This window comes from Ahaetulla prasina, chromosome 4 (genome assembly GCF_028640845.1).
Source record: "Ahaetulla prasina isolate Xishuangbanna chromosome 4, ASM2864084v1, whole genome shotgun sequence".
Lineage (NCBI taxonomy): Eukaryota > Metazoa > Chordata > Lepidosauria > Squamata > Colubridae > Ahaetulla > Ahaetulla prasina.
In genome coordinates this window covers 124,680,044-124,695,698 of record NC_080542.1, presented here as the reverse complement: position 1 = coordinate 124,695,698, position 15,655 = coordinate 124,680,044, and the positions used below count along the sequence as shown (strand labels likewise).

At 33.1% G+C, this 15,655-nt stretch overlaps 1 protein-coding gene across 15 annotated transcripts in view; it reads right to left on the bottom strand.

Annotated features, from left to right (window-relative positions):
- Positions 1 to 15,655, bottom strand: part of AKAP9 (A-kinase anchoring protein 9) — a 115,975-nt gene that overhangs the window by 42,370 nt on the left and 57,950 nt on the right. For 13 of the 15 annotated variants that reach the window (XM_058179576.1, XM_058179587.1, XM_058179580.1 and 10 more), the window contains 3 exons: positions 10,528 to 10,736; positions 9,856 to 9,942; positions 6,000 to 6,162 (listed from right to left, as the gene is read on the bottom strand). In XM_058179576.1, the coding sequence (XP_058035559.1) occupies positions 6,000 to 6,162; positions 9,856 to 9,942; positions 10,528 to 10,736 (459 nt within the window). The remainder of the gene's footprint in view (positions 1 to 5,999; positions 6,163 to 9,855; positions 9,943 to 10,527; positions 10,737 to 15,655) is intronic. The other 2 variants (XM_058179583.1, XM_058179586.1) reach the window with 1 other exon arrangement.

Below are 15,655 nucleotides of genomic sequence, written 5' to 3'. Positions count from 1 at the left end.
TTCCAATTTCAAAGAAAGGCAATGCCAAAGAATGTTCAAACTATTGCATCATTGCACTCATTTCACATGCTAGTAAAGTTATGCTTAAAATCCTACAAGCCAGCAGTATGTGGATCGAGAACTACCAGAAGTACAGGCAGGATTTTGAAGAGGCAGAGGAACTAGAGATCAAATTGCCAACATACGCTGGATCATTGAGAAAGCTAGGGAGTTCCAGAAAAATATCTACTTCTGCTTCATTGACTATGCTAAACCCTGATTGTGTGGATCACAACAAACTGTGGCAAATCCTTAAAGAGATGGGCATACCAGTTCATCTTATTTCTCTCTTGAGAAACTTGTATGCGGGTCAAGAAGCAACAGTGAGAACTGGACACAGAACCACTGATTGGTTCAAAATTGGGAAAGGAGTCCAGCAAGGCTGTATATTATCGCCCTGCCTATTTAACTTATATGCAGAGCACATCATGAGAAAGGTGGGGCTGGATGAATCAAAAGTTGGAATTAAGATTGCCGGGAGAAATATCAACAACCTCAGATATGCAGATGATACCACTCTAATGGCAGAAAGCGAAGAGGAACTAAAGAGCCTCTTAATGCGGGTGAATGAGGAGAGTGCAAAAGTTGGCTTGAAAATCAACATTAAGAAAACTAAGATCATGGCATCCAGCCCTCTCAATTCCTGGCAGATAGATGGGGAAGAAATGGCGGTAGTGACAGATTTTATTTTTCTGGGTTCCAAGATCACCACAGATGGGGACTGCAGCCAAGAAATTAAAAGACGCTTGCTCCTGGGGAGGAAAGCTATGGTAAACCTAGACAGCGTACTAAAAAGCAGAGATATCACCCTGCCAACAAAAGTGTGTATAGTCAAGGCTATGGTTTTCCCAGTTGCAATGTATGGCTGTGAAAATTGGACCATAAGAAAGGCTGAGTGCCAAAGAATTGAGGCCTTTGAACTCTGGTGCTGGAGAAGACTCCTACGAGTCCCTTCGATTGCAAGGTGAACAAACAAGTCAGTCCTAGAAGAGATCAACCCTGACTGCTCTTTAGAAGGCCAGATCCTGAAGATGAAACTGAAATACTCTGGCCACCTAATGAGAAAGAAGGACTCACTGGAGAAGAGCCTAATGCTGGGAAAGATTGAGGGAAAGGAAGAAGGGGACGACAGAGAATGAGGTGGCTGGATGGAGTCACTGAAGCAGTCGGTGTGAGTTTAAATGGACTCCAGAGGATGGCAGAGGATAGAAAGGCCTGGAGGAACGTTATCCATGAGGTTGCGATGGGTCGGACAGGACTTTGCAACTAACAACAACAACGAAAGTTACAGTATGATTTTTGTTACCCCTGTATTTTACTTTTTACATTAAATATGTAACTCATAAAACTTATATATCCTGACTAAGAACATTCATAGATATATAACAACTAAACAAGCCTAACCATTCAGTTCAGAACTTTTTTCTTTAAGCTAATATTTTAACATATGAACTGTTCATTTCTATAAAAATGTCTTGGAAATAATGATCAGTACCCATTAATAAAATCTAAGTAGGGTTTATTGTTCAATTTAATTTTTTAATAGTTCAAAATCTTAAAAAGCCAATAATTTTGTGAGAAGTGACACATGCACATTTGTAGTAAAATGACTGCATTTCAAACTATTATTTATTGCAAACATAATCTGATTACCAGCTAGGCAATATTTCAAAAAGCAATAATAAATATTAGTATGTTTATATTAAATCTATTAAGTTGTGGATGAATGATTAAACAATTATATGTTCCCTTGCACACTTCAATATTATTAGTATTAAATTATGTTGAAACATCTACTACTTAATGCTCCCAGCACAGCACTTACTGATTATAAATTCCCAGATTACGTATATACAGTAATATCAGGCAGTATTTCAACAAGTCTTCACATGTTAAAATTATTATTTCACAGTTGAATAAACACTTCAGTATTAAACTCTTTCTTAGGAGGTTTTATTAGTATCAAGAATTGTTTATAAGTAAACTTGGTTTTTCACCAAAAAGATCCACCAAGAACTAAATTACAGAATGGGTGTGCATCTTTATGGGCATTTGCAACAAATGCCCCATAATTAATATGGTAAAATTCCCCAGTGTATTATGTAGTAAAATATCTATATACTTTAGAAACTAGTAACTAGTTTCTATCGTCACTAGTAACGGATAACACACTAGTAACGGATAACACACCTGAAACCTGCCCGCTGCTTAGGCAGGAAACCTATACCATTTCAAACAAATGATTGTCCCATCTCTTCTTAAAAACTTCCAGTGTTGGAGCATTCTCAGTTTCTGAAGGCCATACACAGAAGGAAGATCAAAGTTTTTGGGGGATACTTTGCAATAAGAATATATATCAGAAGAGTACCTATATTTTACCATGATGTTTAGGTTAATATGGCTATGAATGTATTTTAAGAACAGATTGTGAAAAGAATTTTAAAATTTTATTCAGGACAGATGTTTTTTAAATGCTGAAAAGCGTATTTATCTGCTACCTGGTAATTGCTAGAAAATGTTCGTCTTCAGATAAAATGCAGATGCAATTCCAGAGAGGTCTTTACAAAGATTTTTCAAAGTTAAGTGTGGGGCTATAACCATGTACTAGTTTTAATACAATCCTATTACTGCTTATTTTAAATAATTTACATACAAGAAACACAACAAATTTGGGTGTCCCAATTTTTGAATGCAGGGACTATTCTTTTCATTATTGGACAGAGTAGAGACGTTATAAGAAGGTTTTTCTCCTTCCCTTTTATCTAGAGCCCTGGTAAGAACGCAGCAGAGTTGTGATCAGAAGCGAGAAGGGCAAATTGTTTATATATTTTCTAAGAAGTAGGTGTTTTTTTTAACAGGGACTGGTTCTGGAAAAGTACTGGGAAATGCTATAAGTAAATTCTCAGTTTTAGAAATCTAGACTTAATAGAATTTAGATACAATAGACAAACATTTTATTCAGACAGCACTTTGAAAAAGCAGATTTATCCCTTATTTAGGGAAGCAGTCTGGATTGTCTTTAATATATCCTCTAAAAATGGATATGCTCCTGTGCATCAGAGGTGGGTTTCAGCAGGTTCTGACCAGTTCTGGAGAACCGGTAGTGGAAATTTTGAGTAGTTCAGAGAACCGGTAGTAAAAATTCTGACTGGCCCCTATTCTCTGCCTACCAATTCCCAGCTGATCATGAGGAAATGGGGATTTTGCAGTAACCTTCCCCTAGATTGGGGAGGGAATGGAAGTTTTACAGTATCCTTCCCCTGGAGTGGGGTAGGAATGAAGATTTTGCAGTATCCTTCCCCTGCCACGCCCACAAAGCCATGCCATACCCACCAAGCCACACCCACATCCACCAGTAGTAAAAAAATTTGAAATCTACCACCGCTGTGCATGCTTCATTTTTGAGTCCTGGATAAAGGTAACAAGAGGCTAAGAAGATTGGATAGGCTAGTAGGATTAAGGCTGGGTTCCTTCTAAAAAGACGGATAGATAAGTAGGGCATATGCTATAGTGGCAACAGTTATAGTAATGAAGATGGATAAAAAGAACTGGGGATATCAGACAATAGGTGGGCCAATGAATACTTATTGGAATAAGATAGCACTGAAATAGAACTCATTCTAGTTCCTATGTGATAAACAGTTCTTTATTGATGGGAACTAGAAAAAAGGGACCTTCAATAATCCCTAGGGCTGGCACCAAAGAATGCTATATTTTAGAGAAGAGTCTTCTTAAATGTCTGCATTTTGTTTCTGAAAAATAAAGAAAAAAGGCAGAGACTTTTCCATTTAACAGAAATTTGGGGTTAACATACAATCCTGCTCTCAACACCCCCTCCCTTAAATCAAGATTTTCTTTACTATTTGGAATTACTATTTTTAAAAAATTAATTTAAAAAATATTTGTCTTTATATAAAGATAAAGGTTTCCCCTTGTCCAGTTGTGTCTGACTAGGTGGCAGTACTCATCTCTGTTTCTTAGCTGAGGGAGGCAGAATTATCAAAGGACATTTCCATGGTTGTGTGGCCAGCATGACTATAGGCCAAAGGCACGTGGTACACTTTTACTTTCGCACCAAAGTGGTACCTATTTATCTATTCAAACTGTATGCTTTTGAACTGCTAGCTGGGCAGGAGGGCAAGTAACAGGAGCTTATTCCACTGCACAGCACTTGGGTCTCAGGCTGTTAGCTGTTAACTAACAGGCTGTTAGCTGTTAACTAACAGGCCGTTAGCTTTCCACCCAGCAACCCTGAACTGCTGAGCCATCACATCCCTCATCTTTATATACTAATAAAGGTTTCCCTTGCACATATGTACTAGTCGTTGCCGACTCTAGGGGGCGGTGCTCATCTCCGTTTCAAAGCCGAAGAGCCAGCGCTGTCCGAAGACGTCTCTGTGGTCATGTGGCCGGCATGACTCAACACCAAAGGCGCATGGAACGCTGTTACCTTCCCAAAAAAGTGGTCCCTATTTTTTCTACTTGCATTTTTACGTGCTTTCGAAACTGCTAGGTTGGCAGAGTAACAGTAACAGGAACTCAACTGCAAATGCCAATACAAGAAAATGCTTTGGGGGGGGGGGGGAGAAATTATACAAATATCAAGATGATAAGGAATAAACTATATAAACTCAACTATGAAAATATTGTATATTTCAATTTATATTATGAAAACCAATGTAATATAGTAATCTGAATCTAGTGAATAATAACACATGTTGTTTTAAAAGGTGAATCTATGGAGATCATCCTTATAAATTACTATATCCCCATTCAAGGCACTAATCATTTGTCATTCAAATTTTTAAAAATATTGACGCGTTCAGAAAACTGGGATTATGGACATTTCAGAGTTAGCTAAGAAATGAAGTTGTATTTGAAAACATAAACAATATTTGTCTGCGTATATTTAAATATTGTTTGAAAAATAGTTAAAGAAAATAAGTCTGAGTCCAATAACTTAAACTGGGCTGGTCTTGACAATTATCTGGGAATTACAATGGACCCAGAATTTGGCAGTGTGGGTTTTTATGGGTATTACCATAGTACACTCATATAACACTTTTTTGTTAGATGCACTGACTTCCTATAGGTTTCTGGCTGCAACTGAAGGTGGTTATTTTCTATCAAGTGGTTCATGGTGCAACATCAGATTATTTGGGAGATATTCTATTATGATAGCTTATCGTATGAGGTTCAACAGAGTAAGCATGTTTCAGATCTCTTCCATGCAACAATGCCAAACAATGGAAGCCGGGAAGTCTTTTGAAACAGCATATCGTTTCCAAGATTCAGTTAGATTTACCCTGCTGATCTTTGTAAGGCTTTATAAATTCAGTTTTTCCCTGATCATTGAGATAGCATATTGGATGAACTTATTTGGAAAACTGGTTTAAGAGCTGGAATACAATTTAAGAGTTTGTATTTTTGGTCTTTGTGCCATAGGATATTGTGTATTTTGCCATAATATATTAAGTTTTGTGCCATAGTATATTGTGTTTTGTGCATTTCTTATTATTTACTCATCTTAATTTGTTTTCAATCGGTATTAATCATCCAGGGTCACATTTTGTGAGATGGTCAGTAATAAACATTTAAATAAATAAATATGCTAATCTAAGGAATCTAGAACTTTTATTAGAGTAAAGTATGTTAAAAAAAATTACAACTTATGAATAGGCATCCTCTATTTCCTCTTTCAAATAACCTATCATCCTATTATCATTTCTATATACATTCTCTCTTGAATGATGGTTGCTTTTTTTTCTTTGTGATTTAATCAATTTTCTACTCATTTGTAATATATTTTCAACTGTAAAAAAAAAAGCATAAACTATAACTACCTGAAAATGTAGCTGCTTTATAATTTATAAAGTAGCTGCTTTATAATTTTGGATTGGGGAGAAGTAACAATGTATAATTATTTAAAGCACTATATTACAAACAAATCAATTACTTACTCTCTGCTTTGCTAAGTTCCAATGCTATCTGCTCTCTAGTTCTGACCTCTTCATCAAACCTTTCTTGCAATTCTTCCTGACATTTGGTTAATTCAGTAGCTTCATGTTCCCATTTAAAGGATTCTTGCATCAATTCTGTTTGTGTAGCTTTTGCATGTTCAAGCTAAAACATAATTTAAATGTTGAAATTTTTAATGTACATTTTAAAAAGTCCTACATAAGAACAATGTCAAGTTTGGGAAATTAACTTGAAATGAGAAGTTTACTGCCCTCATACATTATGAATAACAAGATTAACAAATATTTGTACAATGAATGACTTTGCCATATGTCTGTATCCGTGTTGAAGTACCGGATCTTGAGCCTGTCTAGTTTACACTAAAAAGAAAACCTTGAGTACAAATTTCAGCATGTACCACCCATAATAATTTTTATTAAATGTATGACCTGAATTATTCATGTCTCAAATAATGCCACCTTTTTGATAATTTTGTGCTTTTTTCACTGATCAGAGAATGCTATATGTAGATTTGAAAACACTCAATTATTTAACAACTTTGATTAGTGAATCTTAATGAAAAAAATCTTTCAATCGTGTATTTCAGGATCTAAAGCTTCTTCGAATCATTATTATTCATATTCTATATTTTCCACTCACTGTATTGAACTTGGATCTATTTAATTAATAGACTTAAAATGATATGTCATGAAACGATATAATACCTTTATTTCTTAAACCACACATCGAAGTTCACTTCCTGCAAATGTCTAAAATTCTGCCTCTCTAAACTCAGTTATTATAACATTTTATTATTATAAAAATGTGGTCCTTTTCTTTACATCTGATCAGCAGATGAATCTAGCAAAAATGTGAGACTACAGGCATTTCCCTGCTACTCAAATTACAAAATGACAGAACATTCATTTATTTACTTTCCAGAAATAAAACAGAACACACCTATGTTTTTCTAAGTATAGTTAATGATGAATAGCTATATCATTCAACATTTGTGACTAACAAACTATATGCCTTGGATAAACTCTGTGAATTTATCCATTAAGAATATTAATATTATTAAGAATATTAAGAATATTAATATAGTGACTGTCAATCAATATTTAAATAATAATTAATACTACTACATGTTAACAATGAGGACAGGATCTAAAGACATGAAACAAATTCCTAAGATCCGTACTTAAAATTAAATCAGTAACCAGTAACTAGTAGTTACATTTTTCCCTTACAATATACAGTTAGTCACAGGTTTCAGCTCATCACTATCAGCAAAGTTTATTAGAAATAAAATTAAAGGCTGGCTCATTTTTATATAATTTATTTAAAAACAATTTAAGTTTTCATAATTTACAAATTTAAAACTCAATTTATGTAGATGCACCCATTTATTCTAGTTTAATTTATATTATTAAAACATATGTTAAAGTACACATTAAACAATGTTAAGCTTATTTTCTTCAATTCAAATAGATCAAATGAAAGTTTAACTTATTACTAAGAAGTGTACTAATACGCTTAAGGTACTATATACTAAGAATGTAAATTTATATAATATGTAAATATAAATATTTAAAATTTACGTTCACCAGTTAAAAATGGTCAATATGCACTGATCATCATTTTTTAATATATTTTCCATTGTCAACTATAATAATACTGTGTTGCAGAAATGTTCCATTTCATTCAAAATGTTCTGTATATTGAATCTTTAAAATTAATTCTGGTAGTTAATTATTAGTTTAATCAGCTGTAATTCGGTTACATGAAGCCTATATAAAAGACTTAAAGTAGCGAGCACTAAAATTAGTAGGTTTCTGGAAAACATTATATCAGGAATTCTTTACATATAAATCAACAATTTATACGAAATCTGATTAAGTACTTCTGCAAGATTATACCAGACAGAAAAATATTGTTAGATAACACACATTTACAGTAATCATGTAAAAGAAAAGGAAAAAAAAATCTGTTTTGTCATACTTACTGAATAAGGGGGTGTAGGCAAAGAAATTTTTGAAACAATTCTTAATCTATGACCATTTTTCTTGTGCTTTACATAAAAAAGTGATGTATTGAGAACCACAGAATTATTATCATCCAATTGGTCAGTAAAAGGAAAAGGATAAGGTAAAGGCACACGAGATTCGACTTCTAAACTATTTTCTTCTTGACTTTTTTCAGACCTTAGACTACTACAGATATTTGATGCCCAGTATGTACGGTAGGAATCCATTTCCTAGTAATCTGTTGCAGTTCTTTTTCATGAAACAACTTCCCTTGATTAAATAGCTTTAACTGTTCTGGGTGAAATGACAATTATAACTATCTGCCTGTTGCAGAGAGCAATAAATTCACACTCAGATGAGGAATCCAAAAATACCAGGAAGTTCCAGGTAAACATTCAGTTGGGAAAAAAAACCCTTTGCAGACCTGACAGAATTGACATTTTCTCTCATGAAATCAAATAAAAAGAAAACCAAGGAAATCATTCATCAACACAAAAGATTATCTTCTTAATTGGCTACTACGGTATCGCAGCCAGACCATAAAAAAAATCCTGCAGCACCTGTCAATATTTAAAATTCTCCACTGAAGTAGGACAAGAACATACTAAATTAAGATACTATTTAATCATTTTTCCCTTAAGTTGTAGAAAAAGCTGCTCTGAAATCAGATAAGCTTCTCTGTACAAAGCAAAAGCTGTGTCTCAATGGGAGGAAAAGGTCAGAACAGTATTGTAGGAGTGGCTAAATTACTTTACTGCAGGTACACAGGGATGTGGAATTTGAATTAACACACCCACATCAAACCTTGTTCAACAAGATTCAAAAGCCAAGTCAGAGTTCATAAATAAATGTTTGAAGGAATTAAAAAGCTTTGTGACTGCCTGATCCATTTAATTGCTTTTTAAAAAAGTCACACCCAGTAAATAAATAGTTTTTAATTACTTAAAATAATTTATCTTTACTTAATTTAAAATAAAATCAACAGAAATTAATAAAGAGAAGACTGAAGAGGTGACAGTACTCCTTAATATCTAGATGACACCCGAAAGGTAGTCAAGATCTATTGTTTATCACTGCAGAATGCCAGATAAGGAATAATGCACTGACATTACGGATTCTGACTCAGCTTTACCAAAATGTTTCTAACAATAAGGGCAATTCAACATGAAACAAATTTCAAGAGACATGGTAGATTTCCTTTCACTCATTGTGTTTAAGTAGAGATCAGACAGCCATCTGGGATGGTTTGAATCTGGATTCTTGCACTGCACAGAGAAATAAATTCAACAGATTCTAAACCGACCCTAGAAAACATATTTATTCCATGTGAGTTTTGTGCATCTAGCAAAAATGTTGCTTGTAGAAAGTAATACTATAAATGCTTGCTATAAATTTGATGTGTTTTTAGAATTTTTCTGTCATAACACCATCACATTATCCATATAATATTTCCTTTGGAATATGTGACATAGTAGAAGATAAACAACGGAAAAATAATCATTACATAGTACATCTTGTGATAAAGGAATCACAAAATATGAACTTAATGGTCAACCTTTGACTAACAATCTTTGCTTTCTGACTTGGAATACAGTACAGATTTTAAGATACTGAATTGTCAGAAAGGAACTTGATAGAGATAATATAGTTTTCTTGGAACATAATTGTGCTTATAAAGTTAAAAAAGTGTACCTGATCCACCACATAGTGCTTTTGGGGAGTAGAGGGAGGAGAAGGGAGTTCCACTGTAATTACTGCAAATATATATATACTTAACAGATATCATGCTTTTTTTGCTTCCAACTTAAACAATAGTCATTTAAAATTTTACCTTTATTAAAGGTCCACTGCTCTTTTCAAACACCATTTTCTGTTCAATTATAAATGTTTCTTTGCTAAACTTGCTCTCATCAAGTTGCTGATGAGAGGTAAGGAGAATAAAAACATTTCAGTACTTTATAGAAAATGCTTTGGAATAGTGAAAGCATTAACCACAATATGTGTCTACAATTTTTAAAGTAGCTATGCTTTTTCATAGGATCCCAGAGGCAACTGCAACAGGATCTTTAAAATAAAATCAGATAATTTATCCTGTTGCAGATACTACATTTGTGTTCCTGTACACTCCAGCTTTTTGGAGACTATCTTTTCCAACTGAACAAGAACCTTGAAACATACTAATATACTAAACGTACTAAAGGCCTTTCAAACTTATGTTTTATACTTTTTAAATGGAGATACATTATAAATATCTGGAAAAAAAATGGAGCTTCGACTTTATATAAACACCGATTGAAATAATATGTAATTAATATTAAGCATCATGATGTCACAATTTGGGGTTAAAAGAAACTAACTTGTAATCATAGTAAAAAGTCCGTGCAATAAACTACTCTCAGAAAATATTTTTTTTTAAAAAGGAAACTAAAGAAATTAAGGAAACAATTTCATTTTTTCTTTTCCACTCAGACATTCTTTCAAGGCTATAATTAAACAATGTTACCTGATTAGCAGTTTCATTTATTGTTTGAAGAAGTTTTTCAAATACCGCTTGAAGTCGGCTATTGATATTTAGAATTAGCTCTCCATTTTTTGCATCTATTTCCATGCCAAGGAACTGGGTAAGTTCAAACTCTTCATCTGTTATTTCTGACCATATGATATTGTCTTGACTTTCAAGATCATTGCCAATATACTGAGATGATGGCCTTTCTGTAGAACAAAATAATTAAAAGAAAAAACAATGTCCCTCTTGTTGATTTTTTGTTTTGTTTTTAACACTAGCAAGATCTTTCTTATACAAGTTAATGAATATGATCAAATAAACTATATAATAAACAGAAATATTTCCACTGAGAATGAAGAACATCAAGCAATAAAATAAATTACACCTTGCAATAAAATTACACAAATGAAGTCAGTTAATTACAAAGCAGACAGCAAATAGAAAAGGAGATACTAACAGAAGAAAAATATTTGAATATCAGCACATTATGAAAACTAATCTAATTGGTTAAATCTATCTATTTACCTATAAGGTTATATTTCAAGCATTATCTTCTAATTAGGGATTACAGTTGTCTAGTATAAATATGCACGTTGCAAGCACAGAGATAATCTGATGCATTCAAATTCTATTTTGAGAAACCACTAAAATTCTGCCACTAATAGATTATTGTTCTACATTTTAATTCAATATTTGAAAATAGATTATTAATATCATTAATGGAAAACAAAGAATTCAATTTGTATTTATGTGAAATGAAAACAATCTGATCATTGAAGATGCTTGATCCTATTAATGAAAGATACATGATTCTATCTTCCTTTTCTTAGCATGAATCTTCATGGATTAAACATCTTTCTTTTGCCAATCATTTTCATCCATCAAAAACATGTCTAAAGAACTGTTCTAAAGCAGATCCATCTAAATCTAAAGTGTCTTGATATTTCAGGATATAGAAACAAGGTTAAATCTCATGTATATCTATTTATGACTAAAGTTAGACGTCAAATAAATATGAATAGCAAGTTATAAATTATGTTTGCCGAGTAATATAAATGGTTAGTTATTATGTACAAAAATGTATGAAAAATATTATCAAAACCAACAACATGAAAATCATTTCATTGTGAAGTAGTATTTTATATAAATGTGACTGCATTTATATAATAATCTATTATTATATTATTAATAATTTTGTAGTGGGCAGGGATTTGCCAAAATGTTTCCTTCCAAAACATTTCTAGCCCAAATTTTTTTTTTTTGTTTACATTTATACCCCGCCCTTCTCCGAAGACTCAGGGCGGCTTACAGTGTATAAGGTAATAGTCTCATTCTATTTGTATATTTTTACAAAGTCAACTTATTGCCCCCCCAACAATCTGGGTCCTCATTTTACCTACCTTATAAAGGATGGAAGGCTGAGTCAACCTTGGGCCGGGCTTGAACCTGCAGTAATTGCAGGCTTTGTGTTCTTAATAACAGGCTTTACCAGCCTGCGCTATTCACCGGCCCAAATTTGTTCATAACATTCTACTGTGAATGAAAACTTGTTGCCTTAGTGTGAAAATCTCTATTCTGAGATTTTTTGTGAGGTGTTTTAAAATGCCAATTTTTGTCCCATCTCATTTTGATCTGGGAATTCAAATCAACCCTTAGATTTCCCAGCAGAGAGAATTAACAGTTAATATAAAACTTGATTTTAAGGAGTTAACCGGCTATCTCTTCCTTTATCTTTTTTATTACCTTTTACTAATCTTAATCTTTATTTTTTTAAAAATAGCAATAGCACTTAAGGTTTATATACTGCGTCACAGTGCTTCACAGCCCTCTCTAAGCAGTTTACAGAGTCAGCCTATTGCCCCCAACAATCTGGGTCCTCATTTTACCCACCTCGGAAGGATGGAAGGCTGAGTCAACCTTGAGCCTAGTGAGATTCTATCTGCCAAACTGCTGGCAGCCGGCAGAAGTAGCCTGCAGCACTGCATTCTAACCACTGTGCCACCATGGCTCTTCTATATATATAAAACATACTGTAAGCATACTGTTGCTTTGAGACTTGTTGTTTAAAGCACCAATTGGGGAAAAAAAGACTTATTTCCAGTGAAAAGGGCATCTTGATCAAGCATAAATATGCTTGACAAAAAGCAAGCTAAACTACCTGATCTGTTATTAGGATATAAAAGAAAGTACTTTTTACATTATACTGTCACAACAAATATACGTAGGCTTATGTTCCTTGATCTAAAAGATCTATTTTTTCAAGCTTCTAAGGACAAATTTTATCAGACCAAAGTACTTAAATATGGCTCAGTACAATTCAGAACCTTTAAAAGGAATAATTAAGAGTGACTCCTTAGTCATTTCTTTTGAAAACCTAACTGATTCAATAAAAGTCTCAAAACATTCTGATTATATTTTAAAGTGAATGGTACCATATTTTAAATTACTCTTTATACCTTGTCTGAAATATTTTCCTTAATGTTAATTACTGTTATATATCTCCTTTTAGCTTTGTAAAGCTAACAAAAATACTAATTGCAACACTCCATGAAAAGAAAACTCATTGTTTTTTATGAATGAAATGAGTAACTGGATGAATTTAATTTATGTTCACTTGGCACCTTTCATCTGCACGGGATTTCAAAGCACTTCCATGTCCTGCAGAATTAAATTCCTAGGCACAATATGCAATTTCCTCAAGGATGTCATATGCTATTAGCCAATTTACAGCGCAATGGATTTTAAATGTGCAGTACTTAAAAATTATTAGACGTAACCACTCTCACTTTGAATAATATGAAATGTATACTACTTCAGGGCCAGAAGATGAAAGGGCTTTAATATCCTCAGAGCAGAAAGGACATTTGCAATGGACATCCAGGATATTGTTTGTCAATGCTATACCAAAACATCTGTTAAGACTGAGTTGAGGGAAGATCTACCCTCTACTGAGCCATCAACACCACTTACTGATGCAACTGATGCTCTTTGAAGTTCACCCATCTTAAGTACTGACCAGGTAAGAGACCCTGCTCAGCTTCTGACAAATAACAACCTGGAGTACAGTAAGCAGAGCTACAGAAAAATACAGTCAAATAAAAGGATAAATTAGTTATTGGGTATTCTATACTATAAGCAAAGAACAATGAATATTTATAATTAAGGGTAAAACCTGGAACTTCACTGCAGTGTGCACTGCACAATACCCATGGTTTAACTTTGGAATATACATTCTTGATGCTATTTTTTTGTAGCTAAAACAACACACTGAGTTTTTTTTCTCTCTGTAAGCTGGAATAGTGACAATAGATTTCCAGGACTTGGTATTGAATATTTTCCTGAAAACTTTTCATGGAGTAAAATTTCCCTAAAGAAGGACACTGAATAAGTAGAGAAAAGGATTTTGCGGGCTGTAATATCGCATTCTGTAAACCAAATGCATTGACAAATGTTCTTGTATATTTTTAAAACCTTATTATAAGCACATTTACTTGTCTTAAGTTCTATACAAAGGATAGAATGAAATTTTGTTCATTTTTTCTGTAGATTCCTAATGCACATGATAAGAATGGCAGACAAAACATGTAGTAAATAAATTCATGACTTTTACTGGAACTCTTTGTTATGTTGAGCAGGATAATTTCACCTAGGCTAAAAGCTCATTCTTTACCAGACAACTTTGTTTCTAGGATTAAAGGTTAATTCTTTTCATTTTGAGTAAGAGAGCTGGATAAAATATTGATGGCTGTTTTGACCCTATGATAACAGTAACAGCCAATGCAAATGAGAGCAGAAAGGATTTTGGTTAATTGCAATTTTGATGGGAAGAAATTTTGCTGTTTTAAAAAATGGCACCGATCTCTTAACAATGAATATTTTTGCATTAAATGAATTGTTAAATGAAAGCAATCAATTGGATAATGAATCCAATAAAGCGAGGTAAATCCACACTTATAAAGGTAGTAGTCAAGTTCCCATCAAGTAATATTGACTCAAGGTAATTTTGCATTGGATAGCCTATAAATATAATTTATAAAAACTCTTGGCAACTTTTGGGAAGGCCCTTGTAATTTTGCTAATGCCACATACTAGGAAGGGGTTTTTTTCTGTTAACTTTCTAACCAAGTCAATATCCCAAGTGTCTCTTGACGGTCTTTCACAGTGTTTTAACTAGATCCAACCTCCTTAGCTTTTCTGAGATGATTAAGGATAACTAGTTACCACTATAAGTTTGGACTACCAGCTATTATGTTCTTCATGATAACGGAAACATGTCTTTGTCCTTTAAGTTATAGACCATGGTATTTTAATATTTTTAAAGATTACAGAAAATTAAAAAATTAAAATATTTCACCCATATATTTACATTTACATTGATTTATCATTTCCTTTAATCTTGGTCCTTAGAGGACATTTTCTGGATGATTTGATGTTTTCTGTCTCATGAACTACTTTAGAATAAGTAATACCATTTCTTCAAAATTCCATAAATGTTAATTATTGAAAAATATTTATCCATTTAATTATTGGAGCAAAAAAAATTATGCCTTTTAAATAATGGAACAAGGAAAAAGTAAGAAAATTCCATAACTATATGGTTTTGCTTTATTGAGCATGATAAGGCTTCTGACTTAGCAGAACATAAATTGTTAATAGCCTTCAAAATCATGGGAATACTAGGTCACCTATTGAAGGATGTCTATTCTAGTCAGGGAACAACAGTTACAATTAAGAACTGGCAAAAAAGTACACCAAGATTTATCATTCTATTTATTTGATATGCAAATGTAAAATATTTTATTTAACTTATATACAGATATATCATTATATACTCTGGACTAAAATATGCTGATAGTATCACTTTGATTTTTGGAAGCTAAGAAGACTTCAGCAGATTCTTGCCCAAGATAAAAGAAAAGCTGTCTATGGAGAGTCCCAATCATCCCAATCATGGTATCCAAGGGTGCTTTTCCAAAAGGCAACTGGACTTTCTTGCTTCTTCAGGAACTAAAGGAGCTTTTTGGATAAGAAATAAAATGTTTTCAAGGAAAAAAATCCAGGAAAGTCCAGTTGCCTTTGGAAAAGCATTCTTGGGATTTAAAAGACGAGAATACAAAAGTTAATC